This window comes from Raphanus sativus, chromosome 3, assembly GCF_000801105.2.
Source record: "Raphanus sativus cultivar WK10039 chromosome 3, ASM80110v3, whole genome shotgun sequence".
NCBI lineage: Eukaryota > Viridiplantae > Streptophyta > Magnoliopsida > Brassicales > Brassicaceae > Raphanus > Raphanus sativus.
The window spans coordinates 18,095,046-18,114,122 of record NC_079513.1 but is presented as its reverse complement, the minus strand read 5'-3'; the positions used below and the strand labels follow the sequence as shown (position 1 = coordinate 18,114,122).

Here is a 19,077-nt window from a genome sequence, read left to right as displayed (position 1 = left end):
ACTAGGAACAAAAAACATCGCATGTATTAGAAAGAAATCAAGAATCATTATCATCGCCTACATATCAAACACATGTATTTATTAGAGACAAAACCTGCTTTCTGTATATAGATTATACTTTTTCAACCCCATTCATCTTATATATTATTTAGGTTACGTTCCAACTATCGATATAGGAAACTTAAGTCTATAAAAAAAATATACTATGGATCTGCTAATGCTGCAGATCTAACCATTGACACAAAATGAGGCAATTTCGTATGACTATTTCCAAGAAGATCTTACGCATTATCGAATCCTGATTACAGTTGATCCTCTAACGTGGGAATCAAAACCAAAATTTCAGATGATTGGTTACTGATCAATTAAAATATTATAGGATTAACAAACTCAATCATCTTTGTATCGCAGCGTTCGTACGCTGTCGACTTACAAAACATAGCTAGGGATAACAATGTTATGTTCTCTATAATTATATCATAAATTCTGAAAATATTGAGTACGTGATTTGAGTTGGATCGTAGGGTATCGGCCATTTACAAGTAGGAGGTCAATTTATTAAACAATTTGATACAGATGACGCAAGAACAATAATGATGCATGCATCATTATTGTGATATTTACGTATTAAAGGGGAAATTAGCAAAAATATAGTTAACTCAATTATTTTTCGGATCAGATATTATATGGGACCATGAGATCTCATTTACAAATGGAGAAATTATGTACGTATATCATGACTTTTTTGTAGTCAACCTATTATGAAACTATAAGATATATAGAGCATTAAGACCAAGCAAATAAAAAATCTTTACGACAGAACATGGTGCATAACTTTTTCCCAATCTATAAATTTATTGATAGTTATAACCCTTCTAACAGAAAATGAAGAGTAAAAGACAAGGAACTTATTAAATCACATTTCACAAGTGGGTCTTGTATTATATGTTTGCTCGCTTTTGTTTTTGGGACCATATAAGTTTTCAATTTTCATTTTCCAGAATTATAAATATCCCACATTTTCGATTAATCATTAACGTTTTCTGATTCTCGACAGCTTCTTGAATTAGAAATTTTCATTTTCTACATATATAATTTTCACAAAGGCCCCTACTCTTAATATAATTAAATTAATAAAACATATCTGATTCATCTTTCCAAAAAGGCACATAGTTTAGTTGAATAACCAGATGAGCATGGAATAAGATATTTGTATAAATTAGGCCTAAACACTTATAATTGAACCAGAAATCTGAATCTTACTAAAAAGTAAACTTATCTAATATAATTCTCAGAAAATACATGAATGGGACTTAAGAGCCAAATACTTCAAATATTAAGTAATAGTGTAATACTAGAACTATACCACAATTGGGATTAATATACACCTTTTAACCCAGATTTTAATAATAATTTAAATATTTTAGTGTATTTTGAAGAAGTTATATAATTTTAAATTGTTTTTTATTATCCAGACACTTTTGAATATTTGCATATTTGGGTAGTTTAGAGGGTTTCTACCATGTTTAGAGTAATTTAGGTATTATAAAAATTAAAACACTTGAATAAAACTTGTGAATATAATAAGAAAAATCTAAATAAAAATCGTTCCAAACCCGAACATATAGTACAAATTACATCTTTAATGGGTAAACACAGGTTTATTCAAACTTTTATTATGTATGTGTTGAACTTTGTTTTCCACACCGGTCACAAATAAAATAAAATAAAATCTATCTTGGTAAAAATGTTAATTAAGAAATAAAGAGATCAAGCTGTCAAACATGAATAACTATAAGGATCATCAAGTAATATTGCAAGTTTCAAGAAAAAGAAAAATAAAACGATTTTAACAATAATAAAACTGTGTAGGTGGAGGAGAATCACAATATTTTCCAGAGAGAAGATCACGGAAACCGATGAAGATTCTCTATCTCCAGATGGTACATTCGAAAGAGAGATCTTTAAGAAAGCTTAAAACATGGAGACTTTGAATTTTCTTTAAATTCCCACGCAAGAAAGATCCTGTTTCATCTCAGATTCACTCTCCCTTCAATTTAGCTAGAGGAAAATGTGTAGTAACATAAGCAGTGGAAGCTATGGAGGAGACAGAGACTTACAAAAACAAGATGAGTACTTTGGTTCTTGTCCGAAAAAACAGAAGAAAGATAAAGTACGACGAAGAGGACCAGGTGTAGCCGAGCTCGAGAAGATCCGTTTAGAAGAAGAGAACAAATCTCCTTCTCTTGTAACTCAACATTCTTCTTCTTCTTCTTTATCATTACCAAGAACCGAGCACACTCTCTTTCTTCCTCCTCCTCCTCCTCCTCCTACACAGCTTCCTTCGCCGTTATTTTACACCACTATTCCCATTTTCCGGCCACCACCTGCGACGGTGATGCCTCCAAACTTTGCTTTGCCGCTGTGGTCTTACTTTGCGAACGGATCTTTCCCTATGGATATGATTCCTCCGGCGCCTGTTTTTCAGAGGAAGCAGTATTGTCTGAATGATCAGACGGTAAAAACAGAGAAAGAGTGAACATGACTAATCACTCTGTAGTTTTGTAATGACACGAGCATAAGTTTACAAAACAATTTTTTTTTAATGCCTCATGATCTTGCAGATGAATCTTGCGAACCCATCTCCAGGACGAGGAGGATTATACCAGTTCATAGAGCCCCCTTCAAACCAAAGATCTTGCGTCGATAATGTCTCTCAGTTTCTGGAAGAAAAACAAAAGGCATGTTTGTTTTATTATCTTCCATATATGATATAGTTAGATTTGCTTGTACGTTTTCTAACGTTCTTGATTTGTTTCTTTCATCTCTCCATATATAGATGGTCATGAGTGCGAAGAGGCCATGGAATTTTCTCACAGACACCACCACGAAAGCTAGCGTTGGACCAACCTCAAGGTTTCTTTCTTTGTGTATTTATTATATCTTGGATTCAATTATTTTCTTGATTTACCAAAACCCTAATCTTGATGCATGTGTTAAAGGGAGTCGAAACATAACCGGTTGTTGGATATGAGATTGACAAGTCCGGTTCAAAATTCCGGTACAACGATTTGCAACCCTATCTCCGTTGATTCACCTGCCTCCATTACACGTGATTTTAACGTACAGGTAAACTAGATATCTTCCTATTTGCTATGAATGCATGCCTTGATTTGCTGAAGTTGCTTACTCTATTTCATCAAATCATTTTTGACTTTAGTGTGAACAACAACAACAACAACAACAACAACAAGGCTTTGATGAGAATATGCAATTGAGAAGTAAGAAGACTTTCTATAGCTTCATACCCTCTAATGATCAGAGCAACGTTGACCAAGAACAACTAGCCTGTGAGCCACATGAATCTTCCACTGATCATGGAATCGATCTCAGCCTCAAGTTATAGAGCTTCTAGCAATAACAACAACAAAATATATTCTGTCTTATGTAACTTTTGATACATTAATTAACTTCCATGCTACTAGGTTTTTGTGCTTCTTCAATCTCCAAAAGACAAATTAAGATATTAACTAGAGGTTTGTTTGTAACACTGAAAAGTCTTCGTTTTAGTTCCTAATTAAAATACTATTGTTGCTAACAATTGTATGAAACAGAACAAAACAAACTGTTTGCTGACTCACAATACAGAACAGAAAACAAAATGTAACATATTGTTTCTTAAAATATTGATTTTAGCTATCTATTTCGGTGTATCGAAAAAAAAAAGCTATCTATTTCTTATAAGTAAAAGCCTCTGCAAATGCTTATGAACTTGTGATGTGAGCTCAAACCTCACACCATGTTCCAACCATAAGTTTAAGGGAAAAAAAACAAGAAGCTTAATGAAAGAGAGTGTTACAAAAGAAAAACTTAATGAAAGAGAACATGGTTTTTATTAAGCTCTCATCAACATTTTGAAAATGGAAAAACAGTTGACTAGAAATTGATAAACTCAGTCTGATCAGAGGCTTTAGTTCTGACCCCTCAAATGATAGTGGACATAGATTAGAACAAGAGAGGAGATATACATAGCAAATGCCAATACACAAATCCAGAACGGGTAAGTAGATCTCACATAAGCCGGCAGGCCAATTGCAAGGCCAACAGCCACAGCAAGAAGAGCTTCTGTTGAGTAATCCCATTTCAATCCTTTGGTGTATACAATGGCCAATACTATCGACATTCCCATGAGATTGTTCATTGTAACATCCTTATAGATCTGCATCAAAACCCAGTTTCTCATCAATGAAATGTGTCAGAAGAAGCGTGGCAAAAAAGAGAAAGTTAACTTACCTCAGAGAATTTCTCAGATGCGATTCTTGCCTTGTCTTTCTTTCTACAGAAATGAGCAGATAACGTGTTCTTCAAGTTTCTAACCAAAGGGATCACTGCAAATATAGAGTAGAAAGAAGGAACTCCAGCTGTAACCGACAAGAGATTAATGTTGATCATAAATGGTTTAGCAAGAAACAGGACCATTAGCATCCCACCAACGACTTTAATCACTGCTCTTAAGGTTCTCAAAGAGAGCAATTTAGCAACAAGGGTTTGCTTTGGCATTTCCAGCTTTAATACGCTAGATTCCTCGCCTTGAGACAGATTCTTGACATGCACGGAATCTGATGCTGTTCTGTAAATGCATGTGTTGCCCCCCTGTCTTGGAGTATCTGGGTTATCGAACTTGTATTGATTCAGTAGTTTCATCACCCCTTCCTCGAACTCGTTCTCGTCTAACTCACCATCTTTGTCTTTGTCAAAGTCAACAAGTAAAGTGTTTGCGAGCTCATTGATGTCACATTTCATTCTTCCATACACTCCAAACTCTACGGTTAAGTCTTTAAGCTCCGAGATTTGAATCTTCCCATCTTTGTTCCTGTCGATTTTATCAAACAAACTACACAAGAAAAAAAAAACTGCTAAACTTGCAATACAAGAAAACATAACATAACAAAATCTACATAGTTTCTTGATTCAGAACAGAATAAAACCTTTTCAAGCTCTCTTTACTTAGTTGCCCATCTCTTATAAGGCTTTGAGGCGAAAAGGTCTGCAAATGCTTATGAACTTCCGACATGAGCTCAAACTTGGCGTGATCTAAGCTCTTCTTTTGGTCTGCCGTATCAAAATACTGCGAGTTTCCACAAAAAAATGAACAAGATTGACCGTTCAGACAACAGAGCAAAAGATTTTTTCAGGATATAGTTTTGATCACTTCTTGTTCCAGAGATCTCATACCGAGTAAACAAAGTAGACAACGGTTGAAGAACAGGAGATTATGAGACTGATCAACATAGTGATGTCACTCCAAGATTGTGCATCAAGTAAATCAGGCAGTGTCACCATGAGAAATGGAGCTAGAGTGAGAAGCATAATCCCTGCAGCTTTCTTGTTCTTAGGATCCGCATCTACGCTTGCTTCTGCATTGAGATAAAACGAAGGAATCTTTTATTTTCTCAGTCCATCTCCAATACTTTTTTTCTTTTCAAAAATAGAATAAATTTATAGTGAAGTTATGTTATATTCCAATAGTACACTATTTTAAAATTGTAAAAATAAAGTGATAAAAAATTACTCTACCCCCATTTTTAACATATTTTAGATTTAAAAATAGAGTAGAGCGGTACTGAAATATTTTTACTTCAGACTCCAATTTAGAGTAAAAAGTAGAGTGGAGTTGGAGATGCTATAAAACATACGCACCAACTACGTTTTTCAGTATCTTCTTCCTGGAAGACCCTCTTCTTGGATTCTTTGTATCCTATATATATAAACAGATTATATTCACTGGAATAAGTAAGATCTGGTTAATAATATAATACTAAATGACTGGAACAAAAGAATATGATCTTACAGAGGTTGTTCTTTTGATTGATCCTCTTGGGGTTGACTGGCCTGAACTAGGACTAGTCAAACCAAAGACAACACAAGCTCCCCATTGCATTGTTAGAGCAAAAACCGTGTGCCCTACAGTAACCCCAACGTTGTTACCCACAATCGCAAGTGCACCATCGTGTGACGCTGATAGTGCAGGCGCTAAGATCAACAATCATAAAAAGGTTTCAGACACAAAACCAGTGTTGAACATGAAGTATAATACTATAAATAAGTTTCAGGTGACAGAACCAGAGAACAAGGGGAATCTTACAGAGCATAAGGACAATTCTTGGGAACATTGTAAGAAGAGGGAAGACGATACCACCATAGAAACCGACCTCGAAGATTACAAAGAGTTTTGATCTTCCTTCAGACAAGAAATAGTCACCAATGACCAAGAGACACCCAAAAGAGAAAACTTGGAAGGCATAACCTCCAATATTGTCTGCACATGGAAGAAACCCGTAGACATGAAGGCAAGCTGCCTTAGAGACGTTCTTTGGAGGATCTAGAGTGAGAAACTCGTAATCCGGGGCGCCATGGATGCCATCAGAGATCAAGATAGGGTCATTTAGAGGGAGAGGACTTAGGACACGGGAGCTCACACCAGAGATGGTCAAAGCTACAGATATTAAGAATAGTAATAGAGTTGAAGGGCAGTGTGGATGGATAGGTCTCCTCTTAAGTGTGGATGTTTGCATATGAGCTGATTTATTGTGAAAAGAAAAGATAACTTATAACCTCAAATTGTGAACGGTTTTCTGCTTTGGGTTTATTAAGTGACTAAGGTTGAAGAGAAAAGAAAAGAACAGAGAAGAACAACAAACTCAACTTCAGAACTTATAACTGTTCTTACTAAGGTTTTGTGCGTATGATACTAGATCTACAGACTACAGTACTTATACAACAATTTATAAAACGTATGGATTTCATTACTTACTAAAATAAAATTTCTTGCGATCAACGTATAAATAATAAAATGTTAAAACATTAATTTATAGTAGAAAAACACTTAAACAACATGTATTGAATGGTGACAAGAAAAATATTATAGTAGATTTTAGACTTTAGTTGCCAGTTCACATTTCTGCGTGCACGTGGTTCATCTTTTCCATGCACCATGGCCAAGAGAGCACGTGAATTTGAGCTCTCTCGTTTAATTTGCTGGTGTTTTCAACGTTACGTTAATAGAATTCGTGGAATTTCTGACTTTTTTTTAACAAGGTTAGTGACATTAATATTGAATCTCGTCACTCGCTGTCAGTTATTTTAATATGGACAAGATTTACGCAGCTCATTTCTCAAAAAAAAAAAAGATTTAGACAGATCATGAATAGTTGCTATACCCAGAAAATTAGCTAGTTTATGCTCTCTTTCCTCTTACATATTTTACTATCTGCGTTGGCAATTTCGATGCGACATCATCGAAACCTTGAAATCCGGAGCTGAACCAATTTGACGCCATCGAGCTTAAAATTAAAAAAGACTATTGTGCACTTCATTCGAGTCTTATATAATTGGACTCTGTCCAAGTTGTTATAGATTACATTAATACATGAGAACTTGAATCTCATAACAGTTGCAGGACTAAGATACTGCTGCCGGATGCAACTTGCATTATCACATATAGTAACGATAATTAAATGTTTGGGCACTGAGTTAATTTTCAAAACTACGTATACTGTATTATCAAAACAATCAATACAATATTTGAAATATAAACAAACAAACCTAAACAGATGAAGGAAAAAATAGTTATTTTTTTTATCAAAAAAATAGTTATTTTAAAAAATGGGTCAAATTAAGAATTAAGACTGTATGTACATCTTTTTAGAGCTTAGTTTTGAAGATTTAGTAGATCAGTCTTGGTTAGAGTTATATACCATTTGGCGGACAATACAAAGGAGATTAATGTCGTCTGTATGGATCAACAAATGTTCATCCACATTGTTCATTTTAAATGGATAGCTATTCTGTGAATTCAGAATGATGGTCATGAGATCTAGCTAAATTGTATATAATCATAAGAGATATTTAGAAATATGATGATAAAACTAAGATCAAAGAACAAGCAAACATGCTATGGGTTTCTCGTCTTATGTGGCTGAGGACTCGAGATCAAATAATTAAGGTCACTAATGCTAGAACTATTGTTTTGATCTCATGAAAAGTTAAAAGAGTCTCGACTCAATATTCTCCATCGCGAATAAAGAAAGACACAACGATTTGTTCTGATGCGATAAGTCCCCAAACTCTAGCTAGCAAACTAGCAAGTACCAAACCAAAACTCCTACTGACAAATAGAAAATGTAAAGAGTACAGAAGCATAGTGTCATGGAATCCACTCATGGAAACTTATTGTTACCAGTGACCTCTTCCTTGTCCTCTCCCGCGACCACCTCCGCGTCTTCGGTTTCCTCCTCTACCACCACCGTGAGATGATATTCCCTGAAAAGCCTTGTTTACAAGCTGGTTTGACATACCACCCGAACCACGTCCCCTCTTTGCAGAGACATTGTTAACACTTCCAGTGTTGCTATTAGCAGGTCGTTTTCCTCTGGCATAATATTACAGTAAAGTCAATACAAATTACAAAAAGATAGAAAGATTGCGGATTTGAGTCAGCTTTGCAACAAACCCGATTGTTGTTGTTGCAGAGGGTAACGGCTTTGTGGCTTCTTTCCAAGAAAGGTTGATATTAGTATCTCCGATAAATGAAGGCACTTTTGCATGCAGTGGCTGTTTCATATCAAATTTTCCCCAACGCTTAGTTTATATCAGTCAGAGCTATATGCTTCCACCAATAAAGAAAAGACTAAGACGTTGGGATGTTTACCTTTGTCATTGCCAATATGTTATTACAGGTCCTAAGTCCAGTTGTCGTATTCTGCTTCTTTGTTTTCTGAAGAAAAAACATCACAAAGGTGCAATACATTAAACCCAAAAGGCAAAAAAGCAACCACAACCAGGATCAAAGAAAGAAGTTACAGGTTAATGTACTCACAACGCTTGCCTTCTCTTCATCTGTCTTAGCAGCCGACATGGCTTTGTTGTGCTCCGTCATTCCCTGAGTTAATTTCTTCATCGTTGTCTTGGTCAGATCTTCAACGGTTGTCAATCTGCAACAGAGGACAATACCTTGATATCATAAAAATAATACTAATAGCTGTTCATATTCTCTGCAATATTTGTTTACTCTAAACCGTCAGGCTTAGATTACTTTCAAGTCGAACAAATCTAGATGTCATACCTCTCAGTGAAGTCCTTGTTCAACTCCGAGAAGTCCTCCCCCAGTCTGTCTGATGGCTGGCCGGTCACAATCTTATACCCACACAAGCTGTTTGTTGCATTTGGAACCTGTATATCTCGGCGTATTCAAATAAGTAAAACTAGGAAGAAGAAAAGAGAACGGGACTAGTCACACAAATACGATTGTTAGCAACCTTGTGGGCCAGGTGATGGAACGCGTACAACAAACATTCCACGTACGTGAAATTCATTTCCTCTCCAGTCTTCCTGGCGGGCATGTATTTCTGTAAACAACGAGTGTAACAATATTTATAAGACGATTTCACTACTGCATGCAATGCTTTTACATTAAAAACTATGAGATCGTAATAAGGCATAAAAGAAAGACACTATAAATATAAGTAGAGCATGTCAATACACGATCAAAAATAAGGAATCAGGACACTGAAATTTGGGGGCAGATGAATAATGTCACTTAAATTGGTACCTTTAGAAGCTGAACAATTGAAGGAAGCATCTGTCTTGCCTCCTGAGCAGTTGTGTATGGGGAAATGTCAGCAAGAGCTTTGAGCAAATCAAGCTTCCTCTCTTCTGGGAGCTAGTTATAAAAAAAAAAGAGTTGGTCATACATTGTGCTGGCCAAAGAAATCTCCTTTTAAAGAGCGCTAAGGATATTTGCATGCAAGAAAGCAACGGAAAAACAAGCAGCATACCTACTCATAAGGATGCGCAACAAAAATGTACAAAAAATAAGATTTTACTTCATACCCTTAGTGTCATAAACTATTCTTATTTTTGTCTAAGTGAGTTGATAGCAAATGACTAAAAGAAGCACACATGGATCATGGGCTAAAACAAATACATCAAACGACAAATAGTATATAAATTCTAGGATACCTTGTCAAAAACAGGTATGATATGTTTGTTCAAATAGTTGAGAAACCTGCTGGTTGGAGCACCTCTCTGAACAAAAGAAAGACTAAATTAGTAAATCAACCAGCAAAGTTCTTAGTATGGAATCACCAAGCTACTAAAAGCACCAATTCAGAATCCATACCGCAAAAAAGGGAAGAGCCAATTGGAGACATGAGATCAACCTGTCAATATGGTCTGTATCTAAAACCTGGTAAAAAAATATTGGCAATCAGTAATACCACAGCACAAGGACTATCATTTTATGAAACAAGAAATTTAACTTCATCTTCAGGATGAAGTGACATAACAAGCTTAAATAAATTTCTATCATGCAATACATCAAACTTACATCAAACTGTGCGTCCAAATCGGCCTGCCCTTCGATAATTTCCACAAGTTCTTGCATTCTTTCTTGAGGAGCTTTCCCTCCAAATATACTCAAACTTGTCAGGAAATCCATAAACATTTTAAATTCTCCTCCAGTTACATCTTCTAGGCTCTGAGAAAATCCAAATAAAGTCAGAATATATGGCGAAGAAGAAGGAGACAGATGAAAGAAATAACAAAAACTGAACACACACACAAGATTACGTTCTTACCTGTTTGATCAAATCTGTTATATGTCTTTCCATTTCCTCTTGAGGCTTTAAAAGTTCCCCTTTAAGAGGAAACACCTACATATAATTTATAGAAATTTTAAATGAACATTATTGGCTAAGGTATCACAAATCTCTCAAATGATTGTCATTTCTCAATTCTAAGACTATCAAACCTTTGACTTTGTGGGAAAAGTTAAGATATGAATACCAAACAAGTCACGCAATGGTGTTTCGAGAGTATTGAAAATAACAAAGGACAAAGAAAAAACACTGACCTTATCTCTGATGAAATTCAAGACCTTTTCACGAATCTGATCGTCCGTAGTTGGAGTTACTCCAGCATGCGTAAACAGTGCAGTCAAAGATGCTGTAGCGAAGGAGTAGAGAAAGATATGAAAACATTAAGGAACTGCAGATATCATGAGGACAATAACGAAATCGTATTGTAAATCTAAGATAATTTAAAGCACTACAACTCATAGCAAGCAACTTATTCACTTAAACCCGTTCCTGATCAACCGAGTACACAAAAAGAATAATCAATTTTCTTCCACGAGACTGAAAAATCACATTCACCACCCTTCTCACGGTAAATTACTAGTTTTTAAGAATAATCAGCACCTTCAAACACAGAAAAAAAAAACTGTAAAGAAATTAGACTACCTTTTGGATCCTGTCGTATCAGTGACATCAGAGCCTTATGCACAGCATCCCGCTCCACAGTTTCCTCTTTAGATAACGTCACATCTTAAGTCAGATAAGAGAGACGCAAAAAGGTAGTTAAAGGCCAAAACCTCAAAACTTACCAGAATTAAGAAGTTGCCCAAGAACATCAACAATCTTGGATATAATATCTGGAGTATCCTTGCAGAAGAGTGGGAGTCCACGAATGGCTTGAACCCGAACCTACACATTAACGGAACCACATGCTTTTTTTAACTCAGAACCAAAGGCTAGTTCCATTCCACAGAACAAAAAACTCAAAAACGTGGATGGTTGGTTACATATCCAACTCTCTGAAGAATCAGAAGCACTACATCTCATTAGTCTATCACCTAACCGAACAAGTTGTAAACCCCCGCTTCATTACTATATAACAGTGTAAATCCAGCAAGAAGCTACCATTGAGCACTGCAAATGCAAAACTAATCTGAGTTTACATAGTGGTTTAAGGATAAATCAGAAGCACTAAATCTCAAATACGTACATCACCCACCCCTATGGGAACAAGGTATTAAACCCTGCTTCACCACTATAGCGTAAATCAGGAGTGAAGCTGACTAACACTACAAGCTAATATGAGTTAACGATAATTGATCACACTATGTAAGAATACAAGAGTACAAACCCCAAGATTCTCCTCATCGATACAGTCCATATGAGCATCGAAAGCCTGGTCAGAGAGAGTGGGGAAGAACTTGAAGTAGCGAGGGATCAGCTGCGACGCAAGCTGCTTCGCCTTCATACTCGTCTTCGCCATCTTGATTATCCCCTCGTAATCCTCTACATTCTGAGAACACAAAAAAAAGCAACAAATCAGAAGAATGCTCTTTCCGATTTTCAAATCTCGGGAAACCAAAAAACCCTAGCTGAGGGGAAATCGGAACCTGGGACTTGTCCTTGGAGGCGTTGAGCCGCTCGCTGAACTCGTAGAGCTTCTCGATCTGCTGGATTTCTTCCGACTGGTGCTCTGACATCGCGGAGAGGGAGCGAGGGAGGGAAGAAACTGAAGCAGAGATGAGTGTATGTATACGATTAGTTTGAAATCAGGAGATAACAGATATGTAATCGTCTTTATAAGCAAAAAAAAAAGGTGAAGAAGAGGAGAGCGAGCGTACATAGTGGTTGGTGGTGTTGAGTCTTATCGGAAGAGCGTTGTGAGAGGAGAGTTTTCTGACGACTTTCGTTTATAGCTTGAAGAAGACGAGCCGTCTAGCAGTGAAGAGCCCTTTTTTGTTGAGCCAATCTTGTTATACGCTGTCGTTTTCGATTTATGTGGAAACTTGCCGAATGCCACCTGGATTTTATCGTTTCTTCCAAATCGACCCCTGATGTCTATTTTGGAAAATTAAACAACTGTGTAAATTCTGATGAATATCTGATCCCTGATGTCTATTTTGGAAAATTAAACAACTGTGTAAATTCTGATGAATATCTGATTAATCTATACTATTAAAAGAGAATCATTCTGAAAAATCTACCTATACAAAGTTATTACACCCTTTCATTACATTTAACTTTTATTGGTCTTACCTAATATTTTGTAACAATATCTTAATTAATACCATATATTTATCGGAGTTTTATTCCTTCCTTTAACAATACGCGCTTAGAGTATTAAACTAATACTAGATTATGACCCGCCCTTTTTATTTTTTGTTTTAAATTTAGTTTTTATATATGTGTTTTTGTGATTATATTCGTATGTTTCTTTGTAATCATATTTGTGTATAAATCAAAATATATATTATTAAATAACGGCAATTTAAAAATTGATCCGGTATATGTTCGGTTAAGGATGGGTTGCGGATCGAACCCGGCCCGCTGACCCGCTAATCCGCATGTTTCAATTTTGTTCTGATCAAAAAATCTGACCCGTATAAACCGCAAACAAATAATTTTGTACCCGCTCCGCTTAATTTTACGGTTATCTGTGAGTTGTATTTTTTTAAACAATAATTCTTTAATATAATAATTGTAAAGATATATAAAAATATATTTATAATAAACCTTTTATCTATTATCAAAATTCATATACAGTTATATATTTTGATTTGAATAAAATAATATTTGAAACTTAAATAAGATATATGGTTTGAAAGTTGAGGTCGGATCATAATTTTAATTTGTTTTTTTTGTTTTGGTCAAAACAATACAATAATTTAAATATGTAATTTCAATGCCAATCAAAAGGATTTATCATTGTCCAAGTTCCCGTTATTTTCTCATGATAGAATATTATTTATGAAAATGTAACATCAGTATTTATATTTTGAAACATCACATGTATTCTCATTCCTAAATAAGAATGTAGTTGAACGTTCTGTTTGAAAATATGTATATTTAGTTTGGGTTCGAAGAAACTACATATAACATATAAGCCTTATACGTATATCCATTTATTAAATTTGGATTTGTAAAAAGAAAAAAGTTTGGGTTTGTACAAATTGCATATAACTTATAGATCTTGTACAACTATTTGTTATGTATATTCGTTTAGTTAGTTACGTGAACATAAATCTATGAATTTTAATAGCATAAATATAAATTTAAAAATTTTGACCTATGATAATAATATAAATCTATTTAGACCCGTTAACCTATTGGTCTCGTGATCCGGAAAATATCTTTTAGTTTTTATTTTTGTTTTTTCATTAATGGCATAATCGTTATTAAATCTTCTTCTTCCTAAAGACATTTTTTTAAGTCTCCTGCAACTTTCTCTAAGGTTATCATCCAAGTGTCTTCAACAACAACTATAACTTATGACGATTTGTTATAATCGACTTGTTAGCTTTGACTCAAGTTCCCTGAAAAATTTAGATGAAACGTTTGTTGATCAAAAAAAAAGGATGAAAGATTTGTTAGCTTTGTATGGGAAATAATCACTTATCACGATTGTATTTTCTAATTATAAAAAGACTGCTAAAAAAATAAAAAACTGTAAAAGAAAGTAAGTGATAGAATATGGGCCCCACATATATTGTATGCTCTTGATGAAAATAAGGAAGTTAGTAAGTTACGTACGGTTAAATAATATTTTAGTGCAGTTATATTTACTTTAAATTGTAGATGCAGTTATAAAATTTAAAAAGTAGATACAACTTTTAACAATAGGGCAAACTGCAGAATTAATAGAATAATATTAGATTTTGACCCGCCCTTAAAAAGACGGGTATTTTTTTGTTTTAACTTTTTTGTTTTATATTTGTTTTTTCTTTCTGATTATATTTGTATTTTTGTAATCATATTTGTGTATAAATTTTAATCAAAATATATTTTATTAAATAATAACAATTTAAAAATTGATCCGGTATGCGCACGATTAAGGCTGGGTTGCAGGTCGAACTCACCCCGCTGATCTGCCAACCTGCGGGTTTTCAATTTTGTTTTGTTAAAAATATAATCCGCACAATCCGCAAACAAATAATTTTGTACTCGCACCTGCTCTGCTTAATTTTGTGGTTATTTGCAAGTTATATATATTTTAAAATCATTATTTAATAGAATAGATTGTTAGTTTGTTAGTTTGTTACCGAAGTCAAAGATAATCAAATTATGGAAATCTCGGTCCTTCTTGTGCATCATTCCATGTATGCACTCGGTCCATATATGTTATGTTTATACTTCTTAATTAAAAATTTAAACGAACAACAATTTTGTACATGCAATATATATAATCTTTCTATGATAACATCTAATAATACAATTATCCAACTAAAAGCTTGGTTTAAAATCTTATTTTAATCTTTTCTATTATTACTCTTTATTTTATATGATACATTTCTTCTATAAATTAATTTTATTTTTTTACCGTAGTGATTGTTAATCAAAAGTGTTATACACTATATTTTATGTTCAGAATCTACAATATTTATAAATAATTATTAAAATGAGTTAGTATATACATATTGTAACATGTCATCTTACATTATATAATTTCAAATATTTACAAAATCAAATTTAGTAAAATATTTTTGCAAATCATATGTGTGTATATATTACGTTAACTTAATTTTTATAAAAATTATTATAATAAAAAAATTATTAAAAACTTTTACAATAAAAACCTACAAATATGTTCTATTGAATTAGCTTAAAAAATCTACCATTAAACTATATCAATTTAACAAATGTAACTCTTATTGAATATACACATAAAATATAATGAGACAGAAGATATAGGTATTTAGATATTCGGGTAAGTTTAATTTTAGTGGGATTTGTGGGTCCTAAATATTTGGACCCAAATAGATATTTGAATTGTGGTTAAAAATTGAATATATTTAATCTCGGTTTAAGATGGTTTCTTTCATGTCTGGATCGGTTTGGAATCACAATTCAAATACATGTAAAGTACATGTAATATTTGGGTACATAGCAGGTCTAGGTCGGTTCAGATATTAAGATCTGAAAATATTAGAAGTACCTGAAAATTTGAATAATAATCTGAAACTTAAAAAATAACCGAAAACCCAACAAATGCCTAAAATATATTCAAATATCCAAAAAGGATTTGATAATCTTCCTAAAATATAACCCCGAATTAAAGAAAATACACAAAAATTTTATCTGAATGCTCAAAATATATTTAAAAAAAAATTGAATTTTACCTAAAACCTGAAAGTATGTATAACTGAAAACTTACTCAAAAAAAATATCTGGAACATCGAAAAAATATCCAAAATAGCAAAATACCTAACATACAGAAATGTACTTTGGGTACCCGGCTGGGTTTTGGGTTGGATCCGTCCGAACCAAGATCCACTGGTCTAAAATACTCAATACGTACATTTCTTTCGACCCATTCCCAATTTTTTTTTATTCGAGTAAATATTTAGGCTTAACAGAGAGTTACAGTATAACCTCTATAAATTAATAATCTATAAATTAATATCTTTATAAATTAATATAATTTCATAGTCCTAAATTGAGTTTTGATTCAATTAGTATCTCGATAAATTAATAATCTCTATAAATTAATAAAAATTATAGTTTTGGTGTAGTCCCAACATTATTAATTTATAGAGGTTTCACTGTATATAGAAATATACATATTAAATTTCAAATAAACTAATTTATAAATTATGTAATTTGAAACAAATTCTCTTCTTCGATATAATACAATTTTGTAAATAATAATGTACAACAATCACAAAATACTAATTCATGTCAAACTTTATTTATAATCTAAAAAAAGCCCACGCTTTCGAAGCGTGGATCAACAACTAGTAGTATCTTAAAAGTAAAATATTAATAATTTAATGTGACTTTATTTATAACTATAAGTTTAAATGGTAAAACTTCAAATTAACCGGTTACAAAGTGCCACATATACTAAAAGAGTATGTTAATTTTGTTATTAAGGTTCTTAAATAATATCTCCTTTTGTTTTATTGTGCTTTAATTGTTTTGTTTATTTTAATACTTAGATATCATGGCAAAATCTACTATTGGGATTGCCCTAAGCATGGGTGTTTGGAGTTCCAAGACCAAAATTTTTAGATTTTCAATTCCATATTCATAGGTCCTATTCATATATTTTTGTTTTCAAGCCGAATTTAGTTTGATTTTTCTTGAGTTTGGTAAGGATCATATTATACCAAATGTCCAAAATCATTTAAAGTTTTTCAAAAAAAAAATGACTGAAATTGACCAAAAACATATAAAAGTATTTAGTTAAATCTCTTAGACTAATTTATCACTAAACATAACCCTATTAGTAAAACCTAAGTCGAAATTAATTGAAAACTTCAATATATAGGTGTTGGTTCACTTTATTAACCCCATGGAGAACTTCGAAGATAGATTTGTGTGCAATTTAAAAGAAAAAATATCATTTTGACTCAATCCCAAATTGTATATAGCCTTTACATGCAGAACAATGATGAATAAGTAAATAAATAAATAATTTTTTTCAAAAAAAAAAAGCAAATAAATAAATATCTCACCACAAGACTCTATTTGCTCTTATTTTCTATTTCTCTCATACACAATTAAATTAACAATTAAACGACCTCTGAGTTCCGCTACTCGACCTTAATCCTAACTGGGAGATTTAGGCCTCACTTCAATACCATCAATCACAATGCCACCTTTAAGTTGATATCCTTTCACCTCCGAGAGACTCATGTTGACCTCATGGTCCTCACCTTCTCGTGTCTCAAACTCTCCTAACTCAATCTCCATCCATCCATCGTCTCTACCTTTGGGCTCCCTCCTTTTCCCGTCCCCACCAAACATCTCCACAGTCATCGCCATACGCTCTTCACGGTTTCCGTAGAGCAGACGCTTCATTTGTTGTTTCTTCTCATCCAAGCAACATAGATAAGATGTGTTTTTCACAATATGACCATTACTTGATTTAACCCAAGTCTCAGCCGGAACAAGGTCTAGTCCGTAGGCGCGTTTAGTTACTTTTATTATGAGATATGCTCCATATCTTGTGTTTGGTGATAAAACTCCGGTTTGGATTTTACCACTGACTTCTAACCGATCCGTTGTTATAAGCTCAGCGGATTCCGAAAATCTGTAAAGAAAAAAAAAACGATTGTTTAGATACAATAAATTTTGAAATATACACAAAGCATAAATACTTATTTGAAGTTGAAAAGCTCACCTAGAATTTGAAACCTTGCTCCAGGACCAGTAGGATGCTTGGTCGCCAGATGGTATGTAAATATCTCTTGCTGATAAAATATAAGAAACTTTTCCAGACAACTTATTGATCTTGAATAGCTGAAATTGCATCAAAGTATATTGATGAGAAGAGGCTTTTGTAAATCGAGATCGAGATGATTATCAGTAGAAAAGCTCTGATGATCCCATAAACTATAAAAACTTTGATTCTTTTTTTTTGTAAATATAGAGTAGTTCATTAAGATCTAACCTTTCGAGCATTATCGATGAGAAGAGAGTCACATAAACATCTATATATCTCCTTTTTGGATGAAAAGCTCTGATGATTATCAGTAGATCGAGATATGAGGCTTTTGTAGTCTGACGGCAAAAACTTTTCCCATACAAAATCAGAGTCTCCGGCTAACTGGAAAACCGAAGACACTGTCGAGGATGAGAATATGTCTGCCGGAGATGTATAGGAAATGATGTTGGCTACGCATGCTTCTGGTAACATCTTTCTTCTTATTTGCAGAAAAAAATATAAATTAACGTGAAAAACAAGATGTTTGAAAAAATGATGTTTGAAAGAGAACTATGTTTGTGATTATGGGATTTTCTTTGAGTTATGTGACTGTGGTAATGCGGTATACTTGGAAGTAGTGATGGTGAAGTATATATATAGTGATGCTTGTAAACATCCGCAGACGGTTTTGGACCAAATGGTCAGTTTCGTTGAGCTTTTCATATATTGTTGAATTAAATATTGTTTCTTTACCAGGTTCAACCTAAAGCGTGAGCCCCACCGGCAACAATGGTAAGTCAAACTTAACACGTTTGGTTGTTGGCAAAAATAAAAAGTTCGTCTTCCAAAAGAGAAAGTCTACGCGGAGAGGAAATTACCCAAGGGTACGATAAAGTAGCACTATTTTCTTTATTCTTAATTAAACGTTTAGAGACTTAATAGTACTCCGAGACCAGTCTTACCCAAATAAACGTTAATAGCACTTGTTTTTTTATCGAGCATTAGAGACTTTTGAGTTGTTTCTTTGTTGGTGAAGAGCCTCATATTGGAGAGGTTCATGCGGCGATTCATGCCAAC

At 33.7% G+C, this 19,077-nt stretch overlaps 4 protein-coding genes across 4 annotated transcripts; 1 reads left to right on the top strand and 3 right to left on the bottom strand.

Moving 5' to 3' along the window:
• The first annotated feature begins 1,883 nt into the window (after positions 1-1,883).
• On the top strand, positions 1,884-3,550 carry LOC130509121 (protein SPEAR2-like). Its single transcript, XM_057004776.1, has 5 exons — positions 1,884-2,518; positions 2,625-2,741; positions 2,840-2,916; positions 3,003-3,129; positions 3,221-3,550. Exons 1-5 carry the CDS (start codon positions 2,072-2,074, stop codon positions 3,404-3,406), a joined length of 954 nt encoding a protein of 317 aa, XP_056860756.1. The 5' UTR covers positions 1,884-2,071; the 3' UTR covers positions 3,407-3,550.
• Positions 3,551-3,807: 257 nt separating this feature from the next.
• Positions 3,808-6,737, bottom strand: LOC108846217 (sodium/calcium exchanger NCL-like). Its single transcript, XM_018619441.2, has 7 exons — positions 6,146-6,737; positions 5,852-6,033; positions 5,701-5,758; positions 5,236-5,417; positions 4,989-5,128; positions 4,294-4,894; positions 3,808-4,219 (listed from the first exon to the last, which is right to left on the bottom strand). Exons 1-7 carry the CDS (start codon positions 6,573-6,575, stop codon positions 3,971-3,973), a joined length of 1,842 nt encoding a protein of 613 aa, XP_018474943.1. The 5' UTR covers positions 6,576-6,737; the 3' UTR covers positions 3,808-3,970.
• A 1,276-nt stretch (positions 6,738-8,013) lies between these two features.
• Positions 8,014-12,629, bottom strand: LOC108848077 (apoptosis inhibitor 5-like protein API5). The gene is made up of 17 exons (XM_018621487.2): positions 12,476-12,629; positions 12,245-12,363; positions 11,986-12,147; positions 11,444-11,543; positions 11,301-11,366; positions 10,913-11,004; positions 10,638-10,712; positions 10,388-10,537; positions 10,181-10,246; positions 10,021-10,086; positions 9,611-9,721; positions 9,318-9,407; positions 9,125-9,231; positions 8,879-8,993; positions 8,711-8,776; positions 8,513-8,613; positions 8,014-8,431 (listed from the first exon to the last, which is right to left on the bottom strand). Exons 2-17 carry the CDS (start codon positions 12,332-12,334, stop codon positions 8,236-8,238), a joined length of 1,653 nt encoding a protein of 550 aa, XP_018476989.1. The 5' UTR covers positions 12,335-12,363; positions 12,476-12,629; the 3' UTR covers positions 8,014-8,235.
• A 4,579-nt stretch (positions 12,630-17,208) lies between these two features.
• Positions 17,209-18,635, bottom strand: LOC108846229 (F-box protein VBF). Its single transcript, XM_018619452.2, has 3 exons — positions 18,247-18,635; positions 17,977-18,095; positions 17,209-17,886 (listed from the first exon to the last, which is right to left on the bottom strand). The coding sequence occupies exons 1-3, from the start codon at positions 18,490-18,492 to the stop codon at positions 17,403-17,405; spliced, it is 849 nt and encodes a 282-aa protein (XP_018474954.1). The 5' UTR covers positions 18,493-18,635; the 3' UTR covers positions 17,209-17,402.
• Positions 18,636-19,077: the final 442 nt, after the last annotated feature.